The sequence below is a fragment of the Cololabis saira genome, chromosome 22 (assembly GCF_033807715.1).
Source record: "Cololabis saira isolate AMF1-May2022 chromosome 22, fColSai1.1, whole genome shotgun sequence".
Taxonomy (NCBI): domain Eukaryota; kingdom Metazoa; phylum Chordata; class Actinopteri; order Beloniformes; family Belonidae; genus Cololabis; species Cololabis saira.
Window position 1 is genome coordinate 12,104,891 of NC_084608.1, and position 23,876 is coordinate 12,128,766.

Consider the following 23,876-nt stretch of genomic DNA (forward strand, 5'->3'; position numbering starts at 1 on the left):
AAACAGAGTGGCACGATTCAAAGTCACATCCACCTTCGCCGTGCAGCGGGAAGCTGTCATCTTGCATGCTTTAGGACTCAGATGAGCTCCCGGAGGTCTCCCAACCCCCCCGCCACCAAATCGTTGCAGTTTGTGAAATGTTCTCAAGAAGCACCCAGAGGATTATAACTGAAGAGCCAGAAATACAGCGTTCCCAATTACACATTTTCTTTGAATCCTGATTTGTGGAAAGTCAAACTGCAGTTAAATGGGACTCCAAAGTATCTTTTACAATATTAACAACCACGATCTGACCAAAACAAGTCTTAACACGAATGCTGGGTACAATGCAATTAGGCAACCGTTGCTCATCATAACAAAAGAAAAGAAAACAAAACAGTGCAGATAATCCATTTCACAAATGTTTAATTAGACCATATTAATTAAAGGCTTACCCATTCTCTTTCTCTTCCTTTTCTATCTTTTCCTCTCTCTTTCTCTCACTCTACTCTTCCCTCCTTCTTTTTGTGATAGATCTACAGCGTGACCCCCAGTTAATTGAAACCCAAGAGACTCTTCTTGCATAAAATCAGATTTATCTATCCATAAAGGGATTTCGTTAAAAATAGTCCAAATCCAGTGGCTCACAACTAAAAGCCTGCAGCAACCGAGGCGAGCCTGGCTACAACCCCTTTCACCCCTCGCTCAGTCGCCGTGGTAAAACAAGTGCTGCCTACTGCTAACTAGCTGGGGACCCATTAATTAATTGCAGGAAAACACAGACATTATGTCTGTGGGGCACATTCTCTTCTACCCCAAAAGAAAGAAAGAGCTGTGTGTATGTGTGTGCGTGTGCGTGCGTGTGAGAGAGACAGATGGAGAGAGAGCGAAAGTGTGTGTATGTGTGTATGTTATCCCTCGTCCACAGCTCTTCTGAACTGTCTCCAATGTCCCCCAGACTATAATAAGAGGAAAGTAATGATGGGCCATGGTGATAATGAAAAACCATGCATCAAACAAAACTCATTGATTCTAGGAGACAAGTCAAATGAATAGCAAGTAAAGTGGCAGAATGATAGTCCAATGATGCTGTTCTTTTTTTTTTTTTTTTCCAAATGATGGGAAATGTGTCTATAGTTGGCAACCTGAACATGTTTATACCCAGATATGATACAGTTAGAATTGTAATATGTATTATAAAATGATTTCAGGCATTCATTTTTTTCTTAGAGAAGTTTGCTGTTTTTAAGGTACGAACTTTGAAAAGAAAATGCAAAGAGGTGAGAATTCATAGAAAGGCTATGTGGGAGTTTATATACAGTATAAGCCTGACGTGAAAGCATCGAAAAAAGCTGAATTCTTGGAATTCATGCATTTGGGCCGGGAGTGTCTGTTGCATGCTTATTACCACCACTGTAGCCATTTGGGATCAGTAGTGGCCCACGTCCAAATACCTAAGGATTTATTGCGCCACGTCCTCCCCTTCTTCTTCTCTAGCCGTGAGTGAGGTGTTGTTGTTTGGACCCGAGCCAGACAGAGATATCGATGCTGCCGCACCCTTGCCAGTAATTTGGTAAAAACAGGGGAGGGATCAGAAGCAGGGTACCTAATTAAAGTAGACAGGGATTTTCAACAAACGTATAGGCAAAGCAAAGACCCCCTTCCCGGGGGGTACTATTAACGATGCAGCGCCCTGAGGACAAGCATCACATATGGGCCTGTCTATCTAAGGGCTTTCCTTATTAAGTCACTATCACCGGACATATAGTGCCAGCTTGCTTCTGCAACTGCTGACATTGTGGGTAACAGCGATATGGTTACTATTATGACATGGATTTGTTCGATTGTGTGTAAATGTGTGTGTACGTGAGCACACGTTTATGCATTTATTTGCTTGAGTGTATCATGTTCGGCTGGGAAGTGATACATGATGCGACTGTGTTGTCCCCCCAATCACTGCTTGCAGGCTCCCCTCTATTTCCTACAGGAAATTAATAGGCAGCTCCCACTGATGCGTTAAATTGCTTTGCATTGGGCAGTGCAGACAACTGGATTATTTATTCGTTATATGTGCCATATTAGAACAACTGCCTTCTGCTTTGCTTTTGTTTTCAAAGAATATACTGTTTCTTAGCACAGCCTCGTCGTTCTTTTTAAGCCAACTCATGAATGGAGGTTTGATATTCTATCTTATAATGAATGGCATCTCCTTTTATACTTAAAGGTCAGTTAAAACTATAAATGAAAATGTTAATTTAAGGGGGCAAATTCTGTATCTTGAAACTCTGTAACATCATGTGGTATATTTTTTTAAAGACATTGGATGTAAATTGTGATCCCCTAGTGATATGTTTATGTAAATTTGTGTGTCGTCCACAAAACTAAGATAGCATATATGGAGCTAGAACAGTCTCATAATTCACAAATACACACGCCGATCCACAAATGCACAGGACAAAATTCACAAATGCACAGAACAATTCACACGTGCGTATGACAACATACACAAATGTGTTTTTGATGCACACACAACTATAACCTGATTTACAAACGTTTTTTGTCTGTGAGCTGCGCTGGATTTGCGTGTGACTTTTGAGATTGGCGGAAACAACGGAAGACATCTGATTGGTTGCAGATCCTTCAGTGTTAAAAAAAAACGTATTTGTGGATCAAGTCATGTCAGGGGACTCTCAAAAGTCACACGCAAATCCAGCGCAGCTCACAGACAAAAAAAAAAAGTTTGTAAATCAAGTTATATTAGTGTGTGCATCAAAAATACATTTGTGTATCTTGTCCTACGCACGTGTGAATTGGTTTGTGCATTTGTGATTTTTGTCCTGTGCATTTGTGAATCTGTCTGTGCATTTGTGATTTTTGTCCTTTGCATTTGTGAATCTGTCTGTGCATTTGTGAATTTTGTCCTGTGCATTTGTGGATGACGTGTGCAATTTGTGCATTATGAGACTGTTCTAGCTCCATAAGCATATGCTGATCATCCATACCACATGACCAGATTAATATTAAGCAGGTCCTGCTTGTGCTCCCAAAAGAGCTCTGACCAGTCAAGGCCTGGACAAAGAATATCTGTATGTGTCCTGAAGTGTCTGGTAGCAGGATGTTAGCAATAGATCCTTTGGGCCCTGTGGGTTATGGAGTGGTTTCTTCTTGGGTTGGGATTGCTACCCACAGATACCATCAGACTGGTATTCAGGGTGTTTGGACACCGAATGAACACATCAGATTCTTTGTGTTCTCTGAGCCCTTCCAGAATCTGTTGAAGGGCCCAGTGTTGTCCTGCTTGGGGAGGCGGCTGCTGTAGGGGAATGATGTTGTGTGATCGGGCTGCAAAAATGTATATGTAGGTGGCAAGTACCAAAATAACATTTATAGGAATGCCGGGATGCAGGTTTTCCCAGAAAAGCATTGCATTGTAACAAGATGAGCAGTGTTTACTCACATTAACTGTAAGCGATCATAATTTAATGACCGATTCATGTATTTAGTTACTTTGCATAATTCAAACAAATGAGAGCATGCAGAGGTTGAATAGAAGAGGCCGTGAAATAGAGCCCTGTGGAACTCCTTGTCATTTTCATCTGCTCAGATTTCTGGTTCATTATAGACACAAAATCTTTTAAAGATGTATCTGTACCTGTGACCTTCATTGAAAATATACAAACAGCAAAGCAGAGTGGAGAGAGGGAGGAAGACATAGCCTACATAAAAGTAGTGTCTGCACATGTGGCACCTGCTCAACCAGTTCTCACATCTATCGCTTTGTTTCAGTTGTTTAAATTGGATTCAAAACAACTAAAGTCAGAAAGTCTCACCAGGTTTTGCAGTCTATGTAGCAATACTTGTTTCTGTCTAGATGAAATGCATCTCATAGATCCGGTAGAACAAAGAGTAAAAAGATTTGCTTGCACAGGAGGATTTATCAACCTTCCATCAATAGTAAATCAGCACGTATCAGTGATTATTTTTCTGAAGGACAGAATAAAAGAAGTCACGTCATGCATTTCTCAGGCTTATTAATGTGCAGAATTTCTGAATCCTTTTTAATGTTTAAGAGTTTAAAGAAGAGAGAGCAGTTACTTCTGAAGTCAAACTTGACTACAGTTTTGCTCAAATAAGGTTATGAAGTTTTGAACAAAACTGTACTTTACATTGTGAGCAGGGCAGCATGGTGGTCCAGTGGTTAATACTGTTGCCTCAAAGCAAGATGGTTCTGGTTTCAAATCTGTGGGGGGGCTTTTTGTGTTGAGTTTGCATGTTCTCACTGTGCCTGTGCAGGTTTTCCCTGGGTGGTCCGGTTTCCTTTCATCTGTGGGAGTGAGTGTGAGCGTGAAAGGTTGTCTTTCTCTGCATTCGCCCTATGATGAACTGGCGACCTATTAAGGCTTCAGCCTGCCTTTTCCCCACCGTCAGCTGGGATTAGCTCCAGTCCCCACTGTGACTGATGAGCTTGATCACAGAGGACTCAAAAAAGAAACAGAGACATTATTTAATTTTGCCATACAAACTTCAAACTCATTCCTAAGGTTATAAAAAAATTGTCTGCTAAAAATGCATCCTTCATCATTATAAACCCTTCACAAACTGGATAAAGCTAAATTAAAAAGTCATCCAGTTATATTTTGATAAACCACATTGCTCATTGAAAGCTGTTTTCAACGGAAAAATATATTCTCATTAGCAGTTTCTTATCTGTTGCTAGCTTTTTTTTCAAAGTCCTACAAAAGTAAGTTCAATATATTTACATTAAGCTCTATTAATATGAAAAATTAACAACTATAGGAGGTCTAAGAGACTGTGCTAGTCGTATGTTACTGGTCAAATGGTGAGCAAAGGGAAAACAACTGGCATATTAGTAGCTAAAAAGACAAAATCAATCATTGCCCTGAAGTCTGTGTGTTGGAAAGATGACTACTCTGTTTAGAGCGTGCATTTATTTAAAATTAAATGTGGAAACAGCTTTATTGTTACCTCTCTCCCTCTCTTTTTTTTTTAAATACGTACTCCTATGGCTCTTTGTGTTACTACAATGTAGCTGAGAGGATTTCCTGTTCCCCCCAGTGGACCGGTGTCAGTGGGAATCTGCCTCAAACCCCTGCTGCTGCCCGGACTAGCATCGCCGCACGCTGCCTCTGCACATATGCATGTCATGTGGTGTCAGTGCCAAGGTACTGTCTGATGTTATGAGGCCTGATGGCAGCATATTCCTGCTGAAAGTGATGACGGCCGCACTCAGGTATAGCTCCAAGTTCGTGTGTGCACGTTTGCGCTCCGAGCCCACACTTTGCCTCATGGGATTACGCCTGAGCTGACTGGTTAGGCCCTTGTACCTATGTGAGCCCTCAGCGAGGATTGAGCTTGGCAGCTGCAGGTTATTGAGACTGCAGAGTCTCCTCCACTGTTCTCTATGCTCTACTTCACCAGGTTCAGCATCCTCTTGCCCCCATTTCTTCCCCATAGTACGCTGGCCTTCCTATTTTTCCACGTGGCTGAGCTTGGAACAGAAGGGGGTGACTCACACGGCGGCCGGTGTACAGAGGATCATTGCTCCGCTGATCTATTTTGCATCCTCGACTTCAGTCTAAATGTATGTCTGGTGTGGAGGGCATGGCCTCTTCCTGGTCAGTTCTTGGGCAAGTGCCATGTTGTTGTTCATTTGCATTTCTCAGGGGGTGATGGGGTTATAAAAAGATTTAAGTACAGAAGTAAATGGCGAATTGTTCTATCACTATCACTACCGTATGTGACTTGAATAAATTCACATCACATCTTAAACCCCACTGTTTGATTTAACTCACAGGCACAGCTTGATCTCAATTGCTGTGTCCTCGAAAAAACAACGAATAAAACATTTTCACCGGATGTTTGCTTAAACTTGATACAGTTACATTTTAAGCATGGAGACATGTATCTCTCTATACAGTAATTTTGTTAATATTTACCCTAATTTATTTCAAGGAAAGTGCTGCCTCTAAATTAAAGATCAACAGAAAAATACAAATTTAAAGTGAAGACACATCCCTGCACTAACACAAACCATGTGTAACTTTTGGTGATATTAATTTATTTTTTTTTAAATTGTATTTTTTTATAACTCTTAGTCTTTTTATTAAGCTCCAATATCGTGCACATGCAATAGATATTAGCAGCTCTTCAATGTTACTGGGATTCTCTTTCATGTCAGTTTATTTAACTCTCTTGAACATCAATAATGGTAAACTTGATTATTTAATTGAATTGAATTGTTGAAATGAAATCGTCATGTCAGTTCCCTTTCAATCAGTTTAATGGTAACAATATTTGTCCTTTATTTATCACAATGAATATTATTTGTTGGTGGGTGTGAGATAATTGATTTGAACAACTGATTGAGCCAGTATGCTGTGCTGAGCCGCAAGGTTCATGCTGACAGACGTAGTTCCAGTTTCCAACTAGTTTAACTGCATATCAGATGAACCTGTAACTCTGAAGTCATGTTCAACTTTTGAGTGCAACAGCAAGTTAAACTCAAAGTGTTGCAGGATTTTTTTTGCATACAGAGTTAAACTTCAGCTAAGTTAGCCACATGCTAACCAACAGTGCAATTACCACAAAAGGTTTCACAAAAAGTATTCATTTAAGATCTTTGGGGGAGTTTTTTGACTTCCAAAACAGCACTGAATACTAGTCAACTATGACATTTAGTAGACTTTGCTTTAGCACACAGACCAGGCTGCACCCATGGAAATCTCTGCTGCTATACACAGTTAACATTCTGCTTTTGTCTGGCACTCTGTAATTTATTGGATCTCATCTGTCCAGGCTTTGATTTATATATTGATTTGAAAAATAAATAAAAGTGATAGGAACCTGCATTGGGGTGTAATGATGGACTGCGTCGACATGCAGGAGTAGGGATATGAAACATTGGGAGGAAATTAGATATTATGCCCCCAAGACAACTGCAGCCAGCAGCACATTCATTATTGGCTGGATATTTATTATTAAGAATTTCTCTTCATGAGTGACTGCTGTGGAATATTTCAACTCAGCTCGAGCAACGAAAATAGTGTGCGCGGTAGGGTGTGAGAGTCTGTAGAGTACAGTGTTTGTGTAAATGTTTGCTGCCATTCTGTCAGCTGATGCTGACAACAGAAATGCATTGTTTGTCATGTGTAGGAGTCCACAGCAGGACGTGAAGACCACACAGAAACATGGCTGCACAAACTTCTCTGCTGGAGCTGGGAAATACATCCAGTTCATACATAATAAGCCCCGATCTTGCATGTGTATTGGACAATCCTAACTGTGTCAATCTGACAGGACCACATTCGAGGAAACAGCACGCTAGGGGGAAAAAAAAAAACGGAAAAAAAAACACTGCACAGCTGTTAAAATCTAAACGTCTTTGCCAAAACTTCCACTACCATTCTGCACCAATTTTAATCACAGCACAGTGAATTTCAAACAGCAGTATAGAAAAAAGGCTGCTGTCCAAGCCTCGGGAATTTTTATTTCATTTTTTCTCCCTCCCACCTCTCCGCTCTAATCCACTTCAATTATGTTTCCTCCCATTTCTCCTGATCACTTTACAGCTCAACAGCACCTGTGCTAATTGTAGCTGTGATGATTGCTGATATGTTTTGCATCCTTAAAGGGGTTTGATGCGGGGGGACGACAGATAAACATCTAGCCCTAGGGCTTTTGGGAAGCGCGGCTCAGCCTAGCAGATGGCCATCATATTATACGAGGAGAGCTTCTCGTAGAGGGTGAGGTGCAGGTGGGTGGGGGGTAATGAGTCTGAAGTGGGAAGAAGAAGAGGTGAGGACTTAAACAGCTGTGGAGAGCGAGGGAAAGAGAAGAAAAGGAGGGGAGGTAGAGTAAGGGAAACAGATCAGAGCTATAGCAATAGATGGAGTGAATTTAAAAAGAATGACAACGGTAGGACCCATAAAAGGGGGTAAAAAGCATAAAAATGTCTGAAAATGCAGCATAAAGTCATTAGTTTTGAAGATGTTACCTTAACAGATGAGACTGTAGTCTCCACCACAGACTTGACGATATGCAAAATCTTGCTGCAACCACAGAAGGACCTAAGCTACCTCAAAAAATACAAAAAATACTGAACACCAGGGTAATATACTCCTCCCCTGCCTCCATTTCTTCTCCTTTCTTTCTTCTTCAAATTCAAAATGAGTCTTTTATCAATCACTGATACACCCCACCGAGTATTTTTGCAGATGACAGGACTTGTACTGGAAGCCTGAGGTGTACAGTGTGAAGAGGAGTGGTGAGAGTACAGTTCCCTGTGGTACTCCCGTGCTGCTGATCACCTGATCAGACACACAACCGTTCAGTCTCAGTGGTCTGTTTGTTAGGCAGTCAGTAATCCATGTGATTGTGGTGACATTCACCTGTGTCTTCTGTCTTCTAGAGTTTCTTACATGCTAACCCAGGATGGAAGGTGTTACATGCGCTGGGGGAAACAAAGAACACGTGTGTTTCTGCCTGCTTAGTCCAGATGACGGGTTTGTTGAAGCAGCTATCTGATGGTGTCTTCAACTCCAACCCCAGAACCATATGCGCAGTGGGTCCTGAAACGTGCTTGTTTGCTTATTCGGGTTGAGCCAGCAAAAGCCTCTCTAGGAGTTTCATATCTGATTGTATGTGATAGCCATTAAAATTGAGGGAAGAAATGGTTTAAGTTAGGGCTGGGCGATATGGACCAAAAGTCATATCTCTATATTTTCTAGCTAAATGACGATACTCGATATATATCTCGATATTTTTTCTGTGCCTTAATTGGGGTTTCCCCCAAAGCATTATAGCATAGCATCTCTGTTAGCTTCATTTTTTTCTGAGGCAAACCCTTAAAAACACAGTCAGTTTTAATACAATGCCTCGTGCCAAATGTCACACAGGTTCCTTTGTTAACAGAGGTCTGCACAATATCAAAATGTATAAAACAAATGAAATAAAAATAAACTGCCTGCATATATAGAATAAAAATGCTTCTTGAATAAAATAAAACAAATATCCCTTTCCTGCATAACAATTAAATTAAAATACACTGTGCAATTAATACAATGTAGACAGTAACAGGCAGACTTTTCCACTGAGGTTGACAGTTGTGCAAATAACAAAAAATTTGTGCAAATCTCAAATAAAACATTCAAATCAATTTGTCAGAAAATAAGCTATATCAAAATCATTAAAAAAAAAAAGTAAAAAAAAAAAAAAATCGATATAAACGATATTGTCTCGTACCATATCGTGTTTGAAAATATATCGATATATATTAAAATCTCGATATATCGCCCAGCCCTAGTTTAAGTGTAATCTTTCTTTCAAAAAGGAAGATATCACGCTAAGAGGTAACTCTCGGAGCAGTAATCAACAATTTGTAGATATTATTTTCACCTCTAGTAATGTGTTTTTTAACATTTTAAATGTAAAGCTGAGCACAAACTGTAAAATGACTTTATTCAAAATGACTTGCTTTCTGAGCTTGACCTAAGTGGACATTTGCAGGACCTGGAGTTTGCCTTGGGTTCCCTAAACTTCTCACATGCAGGCAGTTTGTAGCTCTGATGTTACAGCGAAAAACAACTAAAACAATTGGTGGAAATTACTCATCAAAACAAATTCAAACTCGGCCTTGCACTTCCTTGGATCACTAGCAATAAAATTCACTGGGAACGAAATACAATTGCCAGGCATGTCATTTGTTGCTTCATATTCGGCTTGAATCTGATATCAATTTCCTTTTAACTGTCACCCAGAGACCAAATATGCCTATTTCCTGAAATGCCAATTCAAATCTCTAAACATGCCACCATAAGTTAGACTTCTAAAATACTTTAATTTAAGAAAACATAGGCTATATGTGATGACTGCCAGCTAATTCCTTTAAAGTCTATTCCAATTATTTGAATTGGTTTCAGCAATAAAGAAATTCTAACCATTAAAGTATGAAATCTCTTTGGTTCAAAAGATGTATGTAGTGCAACGTCTGTATTTCCCACTTAACCGATGGTGACAGGGATTGTACATGCACGTGTGTGTGTGTGTGTGTGTGTGTGTGTGTGTGTGTGTGTGTGAGAGAGAGAGAAAGGGAACAAGTGTGTATGTGTGCACATCACTATGAGGGAGCCTGCATATCTCCCCCCCGACACCTTGCTGCCCCCACTGAACCGATTGCACCCGTAATGAATGGGCTGCCAGCCCTCCCCGCTGTGGCCGTCCAAGGTCTGACCTCATATTATATGGCAACCTATCTGGAGTGGACCGAATATTATATAGCTCTATTTGCTGGAATGATGAGCCCCGGACACCTCCCATTATTTATTAGGTACAGCCACAGCTGTGAGACCAGAGGTTGGATGACCTAGGTTAGCAGGTGTGTGTGTGTGTGCGTGTGTGTGTGTGTGTGTGTGTGTGTGTGTGTGTGTGTGTGTGTGTGTGTGTGTGTGTTGGGAATTGGAGGTTGGAGGAGGATGGGGGGAAGGAAAAGTAGAAAGAAATTGGAAATGGTAAAAGGAATGTAAAGATAAATGGATACTCCAAGGCGTAAATCAGTTGTGTATTTAGATGTTTCTTAAATCCTCAAGCAATTTGCCATATTAAAGAGAACGTCCCTAACGCATTAAATCGACATCTCGCTAAAGACGTAGTGATTAGAAAACACAGCAAAAACATTTGTGCTCTTCCAGCTTCAGAGGATGGGAAATGTCTTTGCAGCTTTGAAAAATGGCCCAAATCCTCAGTGCTCTAACAGAGGTCCGCCTGCTCTGTGAGGTTTGTTCTCCTGCTGTTGAAAGACAAATTGTGTACTTTGTCTTGGGTCAACTGGGCTTTCCCATCCCATAATGACCTTTCAGGGAGCTGGAAGAGAATAGCCATTCCCAAAACGATTAAGCAGTGTTGTTCATTGAACATCAAATGTGTGTAATAGCAAAGTAATGCTTTCATTTCTGCTGCATGACCTTTCAACTTCAAATGGACCATTTCACTGTTCATCAATCACACAAAAACCGCAGTTAAGGCCCGTTAAGACGTCTTGAACAGAATCCTTTTCCCCATTCTGCGCCTGCGTAAAAACCCAACTCAAAAAAAGAGGAAAAAAGGCCCAAAGTAGTTTTCTGCTTTCAATTGAGTTAGATCCTCACAATCTGTGCAGCACTTGTCACTTATAGCGGCAGAATAAAAACTTAGCAGCCTTTTTTGTGCCTGTGCTGTAGTGCCAAAGGTTCCCTGAAGGACAAACTGATCACTGTCAGTTCGTAATCAAACACAAGCTGCCAAATTTCATGAAATACCATGTTACTAATTGGCCTGGTGTTAAGTTTCCCGCCTGGAAGTGAGAGTGTAACACTTATGCCTTCGTTAGGATCACAGAGCAACGTTGTCAGCTGGCTCCTGCTGTGCAGCATTTCCCACCATGAGAGCGACACACACATGCACCGGGAGTCACTACATGAAAATGGAGACTGAAAGACCTCAAGATACTCACAGCTGTCCAAGTAGTTCTGCACTACGACACGTTTTTGACTAGATTTTTTTATTGCAGTTAACTTTCTCGATTGAATAAAACACTTTACACATTATGGTGTCAGATTTCTTTACTTACCTAGGTGCCTTAATGCCAGTCTAGTCTTTATTAACCCACTTTGAGATGTCATACATTACAACAGTGATGATAATGACTTGCTCTCGGCAGCCTGAAACCACAAGCATGTGCAGAACCTTACATCCAGCAGCAAGACATCCCCTCCAAGTCTTTATGAACTGGACATTTGCAGTTGATCAGTGGCAGAGCATCACTGCACATGCACAAACACACAGAATGTTTGACAACCATTTATACTTATAGCGTCTTCTCATTTTTGTTTGCGGCTGGAATCTGACACTGATCATCAATAACACGTTTCATTAGTTCAAATCCACAGATTTAAACCAAAACAGTACATCTGGATGACATCACAAACTTGAGCGGTGCTCAGCTTTGACACTGCACGGTACAATGTGTTTTATAACACTTTTCATTGGCACGGTCGAAAGATGAAGCATCTAAAAAATTATAAAAAAAATATTCACAAAGTAGTACTCACACTTTCAGCCGGTTAATTAAAAAAACTGTAGTAAAACTTTGACGCCGGCATTTGCAGGAAATAGGTGGATTCAATTCATTAGCTTGAAAGGAATTGTGAGAGAAAAATAAAGTTTTAACCCCAAAGATTGTACAAATATGAACCTTCTTATCAAAGCACCACCAGGAGGTCTGCAAAGATAATAGTTATTATTTTGATTATCTTTAGCAGTTCCTGAATTTGTATAACAGCCTGAACCCCAGCTTGATGTAAAGTGTTTTGCTGCCCAGACTCTTTTAGGGTGGAAGAAAAAAAAACAGAATCAACTCTTGTATTACAAATACAAAATGGTTACAGCAGCTTGTATGTTCAAAAGATAAAAGAAAAAAGCACATTCTCATCATATCTGGTCCATTAAGACATCAGGCTGAGATGTGCAAGGTAAATAAGAGTGGACAAGCAGGGATCTCCGAGGCAATGACCATCTACGCTCTGGATTGTGTATCTGGATTAAGACAAACTGCAGATACTTCAACTAAAATCAGGGCTTTGTTTGGAGAGGTTTTATGCGTGACAGCAGGACCAAAATTTAATCCCCCATCGTAACGCGACCATGTAAATTAATCACCGATGTTATAAAGAAAAGCCTTTTGAGCCCTGTTTCAATTGATAAGACATCTGAATAGCCCAATAGAAAGACGGCAGTATGGATGAAGGTCTGAGCTTCACAGCTTCATCATTTACAAGCCCTGAATTAACATCGCAGTGACTGACATGTATCCAAATGATGGCTCCGGATGAATAGCAGTTTACACACAGTGAAGACTGCTGTTTATTTTTCCGTCTAGTGATGCTATCTTTTTTTTTTTTTTTTCCAAGACTGCTAATCAAACACGCCTAAGGCCACTCGATGGATAAACACACACAAACACACATAGATTTTGGCAACATTTCAACTCTTCTCTCAAGTGGTGCGTGGGGAGAGAGTAAGGGTTCGTTGACAAACCACGCTCACACAAACACAAACCGCTGTAAATACTAAATACACACTTTATTGAAAGAAGAGTTGTACCTTTTCACCCAGAAATATGGTTAGTAAATTATGGCAGTTGCTGATGTACAGAGACACAAATGACTCTGTATTAACCCAAAATATCATTACATGACCACACATACCACTTTTTCCTTTTTTTTTAATGAATTAGGGTACAGCCAGACATGAATCACCAATAAACTACGAGAGCAGCTTTTAAAAACACAAAGACTGCATTAAAAAAAAAAGTAGAAAAGAAAAGAAAGAAAATAAATCGTTCCACCTATCTGACACATGCAGGGGAAAATATGCATTTGTCAAATATGTACTTGCTCCTTTGTGGGTAGGTGACACTCTTTTCACACATGACACATGAACACATCTCTTCTGGCCTCTTTCCTACCAACATTTCATTTTTCTTACAACCACTCAAGAGTTTAAGTGTTTTTTTAGTCGATTTCAGTGCAAAACTGTGCAATTTGGTTAGCTGAGGAGCCGCTTCCCTTTCGAGTCTTAGTGATGTGCTCCATGGTGGGAATGTTTCCGCGGGACTGTAAAGCCTTGCTTTACAAGATCCCACTTGGCGTTGATCCCCTTTAAAAACATTTTTACACTTCCTTCAGTTTGCTGCAGATAAAGGACTTGAAATTGACCAACGCTATACTGTATGTGTACAGTACGTGACCCAGCAACTCCCTGATCCCAAGTTTATTCGTGATGTCAGCTGTTTGCAAGGCTGACTGGACCCATCCTTGGCTCAAATATTCCTGGTGATGTAGCCCTGTAGCTCAGCCACGTGCTTCAGCATGTCCCCTTGTAAAATGTGGGGCAACGACAGACTCAAACTGTCTGCTTTTGCAGGACATGTCCCCAGTACTTGTGGGTGCCTCCTATACATTTTGCGAAAGAAATCTGACTTTCTTTCCCGTCCGCAGCCAGCTCCTGAGTTCCTTAAGTGAGGGAAACTTCATTTTGTCCTTGTTTTTACTGTAAACGTTCAAGAAGATGCCAAAGACCACCAGAAGGCCGCCCCAGATGTACCTGAGAAAAGCAAGAAGGAAAGATTAGATAATTTCAGAAAAAAGAAATTCATTACAGCTAATGTGAGAATGTATTCACGGTTAAGAAGAGCAATGCTGAACAGGAGACTAATGTGAAGTAGTTTATGAGTTTTTCCATTACAGTTCCATTTTAAAAAGATACCCTGTGGAGTTTGAGCCCGGTTTTTGTGAATAGTGGGGGTTGCACGACCATGTCTTCTGTTGGTATGCAGGTAAAGCTGCAATAAATGCAGCAAATGTGTCTTAAAGTGAGAGAGGGAGCAAACTACAAGCGGAGATGGATTTGGAAATATGTTACAAATGAAAAGAAGCAAAAATTTCCAGTGAGTTTATTTATTCAGCACCAATTCAAACCAAAAGGCATTTTACAAAAAACGCTGTGTATTAGTTAGACCCCAAGGATGCACAGAGTATGATTTAATGAGCAACACTGGCGGTGAAAATGTGCTGCAAAAACTCCCCTGGGCACCTTTAAACAAAAAAAAGATGCAGCATTTCCTTTTATTTATTTATTTATTGACCATTCAACTGAAGTTCATTTAATTTGAGTTGTGTGATTAATTTCCAATGGACTGGATTAATGATGGAACCAATATCAAATATTTACCATCATTTGCAAATAGTTTTAGTATTGTAATTGATGAGCTTGATATGATTTTATGTTTCGACAGATCAGCCATTAAGAGACAGCATACATAATAAAAAATAAGCTTTTGATTTGAGTTAACTGCAGCCATCAGAGGGACTGGGAGCAGTCACGGTCGAGGGCACGAATCAGCTGGTGGGAGGATGAGTTTGACCAAGATGCTGTACATAAAAGTTTATTATACGCTTGCATGTCAAAGGTCACGGTGAAGAAACGGAGCCAGAGAGGTACGCGGAAAACGAGTCCCTTCTGACATCACAACAGTGTTTGAGGGCATGTCAAAGGTAGAATAAAGAGTGAAGGACAAGGAGAAAGAGCAGAGGAAAAGCCGGGTCTGTGAGTGGACTGAGGAGATGAAGGATGAATCACGTCTTATTAGTCAAAGAAGAGGTCAGTGGTCACGCTGTAAACTTACTTTAAACGAGCAGAAGAGAGTTTAGAGTCAAAAGGTGGCCGTACTTACTGGAAAGTGAAAGGTTTTGTGAAGAACATGAAGGAAAGAACGATAGTCATGGCCTTTCTCCCTGTGGTCACTGCAAAAGAACCAGCAAGCACATGGGACCATCAGTGGCAATCAGTTTTGATATTTCTGTGCTAAAACACTGTTAAAAATAGGAGATATATCGTAACAGATGTGATTTTATTAACTGGTTTACATTTAAAATGTATTTTTAGTCTGTGTATATTCTGGTATCTTATAATATTATGAAATATGGTATTATTTTACAAATGATAATTGTGTGTGTGTGTGTTATTATACAAATCACAGTCATAATAAAATCTTTAGTGTTAAAAAAAAAAAACAGAAAAAGACAGAAAATGTCCCGTCTTGCATCTCTGACCTGTCACTGCGACCAGGGCACCAAAGAGCTTGATTAAGGCGAGCACAAATGATATTCCAAAATAACCCGTAAGAGAGAAGAAGAAGGCATAACCGTACGTCGTCACAGGATGCTGGAATGGAGAAGATGATGAAAGATAAGTTATATTAAAAACCCCATCATGTCATATTTCAAGAGGCGATACTGAAGAGGAGGAAAGAAAGAACGACATTTGTAAATCTTAAAAAGAGCATTTGCAGCTACATGGATTCATTCTTGGTGCTGAGCCACAGTGAAGCAGCAGATAAGCATTGGTAACACTCGGTGGTGTATTCACCTCTGAGCAGAAGGCTATTGCTGGGCCCAGCCCGCCCACGCAGAGCAGGCCTGCCAGGATGTAGACGAAGCCGATGGAGTACGAGTACAGCACCTGTCAACCAAGACCACAGGCCCATTCAGTGACATCCCTTTTATGACAGGGGAAAATAAAAGGGATACATGTCTGACGACACTCTCGGGCAGAGCTATGCATATGAAACTGCTGCACGATTCATTGTTTTTTAATACTGTGCACTTCTTTCTTCTCCAGTTAGATTAACAATACCATTTCGGAGTTGGAGCCATTGTGGAGTTTCATGGCTTTCTCCTGCACATTTCCAATCCCAGCATCTGCACACAGCGCCAGGGAGATGAGGACAACTCCTGCGATCCACACAAACACACACATATACACGGTCATTACATCTAAATCAAGGAGCACAAATTAATATTTGAGAACTCAGCAGAACAAGAAATACCTTTAACTTTAGTATTAATTCAATTTAAATCAAAAGCCTTTGATCATTGCTGTAAAATACTTTTCTTTGTTGAGACAAGACGTAACGGCTGTTTTGACCTTGGACTGCACGTGAAAAACGGACAACGCCTCAGGGAAAAAAGAGAGGGAGATAGAGGGGAAGTGTCTAAATGCTGCATTCCCTCGATTGTCCACACGGCTAACGTCTGTTTGTAAAATGGATTTCCTAATAAGGTGAAGATAATGTCACCGTTTAGTCCCGGGTCAATGGCACCCAGGTGGATATTCTAATTATTGTGGCGTATCATACTCTTGTAGCTGCAAGAGTTTTTAGCTGACGGTAGTGTCACACATGGATGCTCTGACACTGATGGGAATATCAGCCCGCAGATCAAAATGCATGCTGGGAATGGAGGAGAAAGAGTGAAACACTTCAACCTAACAGATGTACCTTAAAAAAAACCAAGTGATTCATGCAAACGTTGGCGTAAAAAGGGTGTTACAATATAACTGCTTCTTATTTCTTTAATTAGCTCAACAAATGGCTTTACTGACTCAGGCCCTGTTTACACATAGCCGAGTATTTACAAAAACGGATATTTCCCCCTCTACGTTTTGAAAAATTCCATCGTTTACACAAGATCGTTTTCAAAATCTCTTCGTTTACACGGATCCGCATAAATACGCTGTTAACGTCATGCTAGCCAATCAGAATCCTGGAAAAAACATCAAGAAATGACACGTGTAACTTCCAGTTAAGGCTGATTTATGGTTCCGCGTTACACCAATGCAGAGCCTACGGCGTAGGGTACGCGGCGACGCACACCGTACGGCGCGCATCGCCGCGTACCCTGCGCCGTAGGCTCTGCGTCGATTTAACACGGGACCATAATTCAGGCTTTACTTCCAAGACGGAACGAGAGTCTTTCGTTTGGAGTGACAGAGAAATGGAGTTACTTTTAAGTGTGACTTTAGTGACGGTGGCCAAATAAATTGTAAACACAGGTCGCACACATGACGCTGGTGACGTTTCTGTTGCATAATGTGACGTTCTGAAGCCTTAATCTCCGTTTTCCTCTGTTTAGACGCAAACGTGAAAACTGAGTTTTTGAAAATCTCAGAAATGATCGTTTTTGGTGACTTTGAGCTCCGTTTTTGTGTAAACTAACGGCCAAAACGCATGAAAACGCCTCAGTTTTTGCTCCGTGTAAACGGGGCCTCAGTCTCTAGTTTTATTTCATTTCCACTCAAACCAGATACACTTTCTAACTGTGAGACAGACGACTCTACAAAGTGACACACCCTGTTAAGATGCTTCGTTGTCAATGAAACCCTTGGAGTATTTAACCATCCTCAATAAGGCTCGACACTTACTCAAAGCATCCAATTTCAAAAGAGAAAGATGAGAATGGCCAAAAAACCGAACTCAAGGCTTTAAAACCGTAAGGCACAAGTCAAAGAGCATGCTCTTTCTCTCAATCAAAATACCCCATGTGCATCATGTGGGTAAAGCAATGCATCGAACTTTAAGAAAATACAACAGCAGAACACGTGACCCGGGATAGACTGCAGCAGTTTTATTAAAGGCTTTCTGTGAAACCCGCTGGAGTTTGCATTTGGACTCGCAGGGAATTACCTGTGACATTGAAGTTGGGGGCCACTTTGCTGTCCGCGAGGGTAAACCAGATGAGTCCCAGACTCATGCAGAGAGCAGCAGACACATCGGCCAGGTTATAGCGTTTACCTTGAACACAAACACACGGCTACAGTCAACGACTTCACACACAAAACTTCATTCAAAAGGTTTTATTACCTGAAAAACAGCCAAAAATCTACACTGAACAACAACAGAACAAGCACCTGATACTAAACTCAGGCACCGAACGCACGCTGCTCACCTAAGTAACCTTTAAAACGTGACAAGCATTTGATAAACAAAGTGAATTGTCTCTGAACTTGGGTATAAATGTAATGAATAAAAGTTTCTTCACAATTCAAAGTTTCTGCGGACAGCCGTGAAACAATGCACAAAAGTGAAAAAAAGGAGAAGCGGGGGAGAAAAACAACAAGATGAAAACAGACTGACGGATTGATGCCTAAAGCTTGACAAGGGGACGTAGCATCAGGTTAGCCGTGGTCGGCTTTGATTCCCTCACTCCCCTTTGAAGGGCCTCACATCAGATGCAACCCAAAAACCCCTCCCGCCCTCCATCCATCCATCCTTCTCTCCCACTTTCTCTCCTCTTTGCATTCTAAGTGAACAAATGTTTTCCACTCTGCCCCTTAAGGGGACTGTGGTCCTCACATCTACCCATCCAGGGAGAGAGGGTTATGGAGGAAAGAAAAAGAAGAAAAAAAAAAAAGCACTAAACTCGTCTGACGTTTGGGACGCAGAACCTTGAGAAGGCCGGTGTGAGGATGAAAGGATAACCAGAACCAAGAACAGAGAGAAAGTGGGAGTAGTGAAGACTTTGCTGCGATGACCGACAACAACAGACGTGGATAAAAAGATACTGAAAGTTGAAAGGTGGTAATCACTTCAAAAGATTCTTGTGATGACTGAAATCAGGTTTAAAGTGTACCTCTTCTAAAGTCCATGTGTCTGGAATAGTTAGGCTTAAATTGAATGCAGAATAAGGAAAATGTGTTTCTCTTCAAGTAATGATTAACATTATTTTCCGTCTCCTGATAAAATGCCAATTATGTTGATAACAAGAAAGCTGCAATCATTCAGAAACAAAAAGGAGAAAAAAAGCCGTATTTGTTACTTTTTTCTAACAATAATGACTCATGAAAAATGTACTTTTAAGAATTGAGAAGAAAAAGTGTTTAAAATAAAAAAAGAATAAAAAAACAAGTATTAAACCATGACTGTAAGTACACTAAAACTGTGATTCAGGTGAGTTATGCCAATAAGTTCAATCAAATTTAAGACAATCAAAATAAATAAACCCAAACACAGCACAATCACAAAAGACAGGCAGAGTAAAAGCAAGCACCTACGACATCAAATGTTAATTAAAGAATAACTGAGGAACAGCCGTTCTTCTGATGCTTATAAAAGGTGGGATTTTGTGCTTAAGAAGACAAAATGCACAACCATAAACACTACCAAAGCAACTAATGTACATTTACTGTACAGTGAGCGAAAATAACCGAGTCAAATTCCCTGTCTCTGCCAAATAAACATGATTCTGATTTTAATGAGTACTCCAATATGCAGTTTGTGAGTAAAGAAAACAAATAAATGACTGACCTTGAATAAAAATGCCTCCAATCATAACTGGAATGAGTTTACAGCACTTGAAGATGACCTGCGTGGGGTAGTTCAAGTAGCCCAGAGACGTATTAGACAACCCCATCGTGCCCACCGTTAGGAATGCTATGATCATATAGGTCTTCCCCGGTATCCTGGAGGAGAATAGAAATTTAAAGAAAGTGAGGAACGTCAGGACAAAAAAAAAAAACCCCAAACATATTAGGATTGTATTGATTCCATATTAAAAATAACAACAAAAAGAGTTCTGTCATCTTGGATAAAGAGATCATGTCTGTCTACCTTCTGCGTTTGTCTTGTGTAAGCTGGAGCTCCACTAATCCAAACAAAGAGTAGAATCCAAACTGGATCAGAGTGAGGTACCAACCAAATGGCTTGAATCCTTCCACAGAAAATATCAACTCCTATGTGGAGGGATGGACAGATACAAAAAATTAAGCAAAACTTAAAACCCCCCTGCCAATTAATTCCATCTTACAAATTGTTTCAAAACAATTAACTGCATGTGTGATTTTTTTTCCTCCTTTGTGTTACCTGCAGGTATCCATAGACAAGGTAAAAGAAAAAGACTCCGGCCACACAAATGAAGAACTGCGTGGGGGCACTTAGACTGGTGAGGTTGATTCCCAGAACCTTCAGCTCCTCCACAGACTTTATGTGAGGAGACATCACCTCCGTGGACGAGGGGATGGAGATTGAGATATGCTTCCGTGAACTGTTGTAGCTCACCAGGCCATATTTGGCGCTCATTGTGTCCGTGGCTGCTGGAAGCTGTGGGAACACAAAGAGACTGACGTTTCAACTTAAATCAAGAAAAGGGTAGAGCTTTGTAAAAAAAAAAAAGAGCAAGAGCTTATAAATCATCACATCATTATTGTTGCCTAGAAATGGAGATTGTTACATCCTGCAAGAAGCTCTTGAGGACTCTCCTCTTCCAAAAGTACCTCCTGGTGTAAACTGCATTCTCTCTTTAACTTCCTAACCTGCACTTGAACGTTATCTTAGCTGCAATTACTCTACAATTGACCATGTTAACAGTGGCATGATTGTTTTCTTTGCTTCTATACAAAGTCACTTTGTATAAAAGCACCTGCTAAAAGTGATGTAATGCAAAGTGCTCAAAAAAATACCTTTAAGCTAACCTTTTATAACACAGATAAGGATGAATCAGAAAGAAAGAAAGAAAGAAAGCAAGAAAAATTCTTCACCAATGTGTTCAACTACTCATCTGAGAGATCTTTACAAAACGTGACTTGTAAATAAATGTTCAAGATTTCTGTGCTATTCAACATTTGAATAGCCTTTCCTTGTCCAAAAATGTAATTGTTCCTAAACAATGGGGCTGCACACAATACACTTCTTTCAGGTTCAATAACGTTTGTGTTTACAGCCAGGTTTGGTGGCGTTTAAAGTTAAAAAAAGGCACCTTGACATATCAAAATCCTCTTCTTCGTGTCACAACAAAGGAACTCAAAAGATCAACCTGAAGAAACAAACTTTTGTTTGACTAAAAGTCTCTTGAGTATTGTTGAAAAAACCAAACAAACAAAAAAACTGTTTCTCAAAGAGGTACTGGAGCTACAGTAAACAGTGAAATGAACAGGACATGGGATATTTGGTTTCAGAAAGAATGAAATACAAATTGTTTGAAAGATTTGGGAAGCTGACAGTTGAACAAGAGTGTAAGTATTACACAAATACAACATAGTTACAGTTGAAAGCTGTGTTTTAAACTGCATCGTATTGCAGTCACTGCAATGCATTTAAAGGTTTTACCAACTTAATCTTGTTTTTGTGCACACACTTTCACGTAAAATCAAGAGTCACTCTTTTCAAATAGACCTGTTTAAGTCATACAATTAATAGACTGGTTAATACAATTTTATATGCTACTGTACATATATAAAAAAAAAAAAAAAGATATCAGTTTTTCTAAGTGACATTCAGCCCTAATTTACACTCATGCTCATTTCTTTTCCACAACAAATATCTGAATGGAAACATTATCCGTTTAATGCAAAGACATACACATTCCATAAAAACTTTATTTGGACAAATATGTCTTTAATTTTAGTGCAAGAGACGTGTTTCTTCTTCTGGAAAAGCTGATCACAGCCTTCTGTTAGCTTTGATCAATAAATATACTATAGTACGAGTTGTGGGGGGATGAGGAGGGATGGCATCCCCCCTGAAATAAAAACGGTCAAAATCATCCCCCCTGTAAAACTGCCATCCCTCCTTTCCATCCCTTATGTCATTTCATCAATGAATGTGGTTTTACTGCTATTTCAACATTTAGTCATCACCAGAAAAATAACTTATTTGACAATTTTCACCTGTTTCAAGTAAATTTTCACTTGGAATAAGTAGAAAAATCTGCCAATGGGACAAGATTTATCTTCTCATTACAAGCAAAAAAATCTTGTTCCACTGGCAGATTTTTTCTACTTATTTTAAGTGAAAATCTACTTGAAACAGGTGAAAATTGTTGTTTTTTACAGTGATGAGTATTGTTTTAAGTGAAATTAGATTTTCTTTTACTAAAATGAGACATTTTAACTAGAAATAAGACAAATATTCTTGTTAAGATTTTGAGTTTTTGCAGTGATCCATTTTACTTATCCTGTGAAGGACAGAGTCATATTGATAAGTTCAGAAAACTGTTTTTTTATTGTTGTGTTTTGATGTATTTGATGTAAGCCCAGTGGATATTTAAAGCTTACAGAAGGCTGCATTTAACTGCTGCTATGTCATTATGTCAGTATTTCTGCAGGAGTTTTGGTCAGTGCTATTATTTGTAATATATTATATTATTTGTAATCAGCACAAATTATCTGTCCCCATATGATAAAATCCACCATCCCCCTTGATTTTTTTTTTTTTTTACAACTCGAGTACTGGATACACTCCATAGGTGTTCAACAAGTGCTGGGACAGTCCCTTTGATTAATTAAATAATTAACCCGAACGAAGTATATCAATCCACATCCCAGATCTCGTATTCCACTCCAATAACAGCGCAGGTCTGGATCATGGATCTATAATATTAGGGTCTGGATCATGGATCTATAATATTAGGGTCTGGATCATGGATCTATAATATTAGGGTCTGGATCATGGATCTATAATATTAGGGTCTGGATCATGGATTTATAATATTAGGGTCTGGATCATGGATCTATAATATTAGGGTCTGGATCATGGATCTATAATATTAGGGTCTGGATCATGGATCTATAATATTAGGGTCTGGACCTGCAGACACCACACAGGTAGGTGACGTAGAGCCGGGACACGTAACACCTGTGACGTGATTTAGGCTGCGAACAAGCTGCTTTACACAGCAAAGTAAAACCTATAACTTTAATATAGCATGCAAGGCTCATTTCACACTGCCTGTCATCGTAATTTGTATTATTACGACCGAGTTTTGCTGCTCGAGAGACAACAAGTGACCAACAATAGCAAGCATGTTACCTTCAGCAACACTTCCGGGTGTCTACGTGTGCTTTCCCTCTTTTTCAGAGACAAAGTCCGTGGGAATCATTTTCCTGGACGTACCTCCTCCGTCTTAGGCACAGTTCGAGCCTTTTCATACCTGTCCTTTCCACTGACAAACAGCTCAAAACGCGCCGGTGAGCCCGTTAGCCCGCACAGGCTACACACATCTCTGCACAGGCAGCAGGAGCAGCCACTTCCGCATCGACCTCTGACTCGCCACGCGATTGGTCGAGCGACGTACGCGCTGCAAACAGGTGAATCACAGCTGTATCAGCGTGTTCGTCCGAGTGGGTTAGTTAAGACCTAATAGATCCATGGTTAAGACACATACGGGGGGGGATTCTTTAACAAAGTGGTTGATAATACTTATCGTTATGGAGTAACAGGCAGGTTGGACTCACCTGTGGAGAACAGTCCATCTGTACCTGGTGAGTGGGCGATGATCACTGTCTGCATCACTAAACAAATAAAATACAAGCCAGTCCAGCCAATCAAGTTAGGCGAGTTTTTGGGATACAACAATGTTTAGTTTAATTTTATTTATACTATTAAGATCAGCTATTTTAATGAGTATTTACATTATAAAGTAAAGGTTGACTTCACTGGACGCTGAGGGCAATAGTTGTCTAAGAACAGCACTGTATTTTACGGAAGAGTATTAGGGCCAGGCAGGAGAAAA

General features: G+C 40.1%; 1 protein-coding gene across 1 annotated transcript; it reads right to left on the reverse strand.

The window, feature by feature from the left end:
- Nucleotides 1–13,092: 13,092 nt before the first annotated feature.
- On the reverse strand, nucleotides 13,093–23,413 carry slc35b3 (solute carrier family 35 member B3). The gene is made up of 10 exons (XM_061713754.1): nucleotides 23,174–23,413; nucleotides 20,231–20,467; nucleotides 19,979–20,100; nucleotides 19,676–19,830; nucleotides 18,056–18,163; nucleotides 16,228–16,325; nucleotides 15,961–16,053; nucleotides 15,645–15,756; nucleotides 15,266–15,335; nucleotides 13,093–14,136 (listed from the first exon to the last, which is right to left on the reverse strand). Exons 2-10 carry the CDS (start codon nucleotides 20,444–20,446, stop codon nucleotides 13,986–13,988), a joined length of 1,125 nt encoding a protein of 374 aa, XP_061569738.1. The 5' UTR covers nucleotides 20,447–20,467; nucleotides 23,174–23,413; the 3' UTR covers nucleotides 13,093–13,985.
- Nucleotides 23,414–23,876: the final 463 nt, after the last annotated feature.

Coding starts and splice junctions, on each gene's coding strand:
- slc35b3 (XM_061713754.1), bottom strand. CDS start 20,446: ATGAGCGCCAAATATGGCCTGGTGAGCTACAACAGTTCACGGAAGCAT. Junction 18,164..19,675: donor TGGAGGCATTTTTATTCAAG/GTCAGTCATTTA, acceptor TTTGTGTTCAAG/GTAAACGCTATAACCTGGCC. Junction 16,326..18,055: donor CCCCAACTTCAATGTCACAG/GTAATTCCCTGC, acceptor TGTGGATCGCAG/GAGTTGTCCTCATCTCCCTG.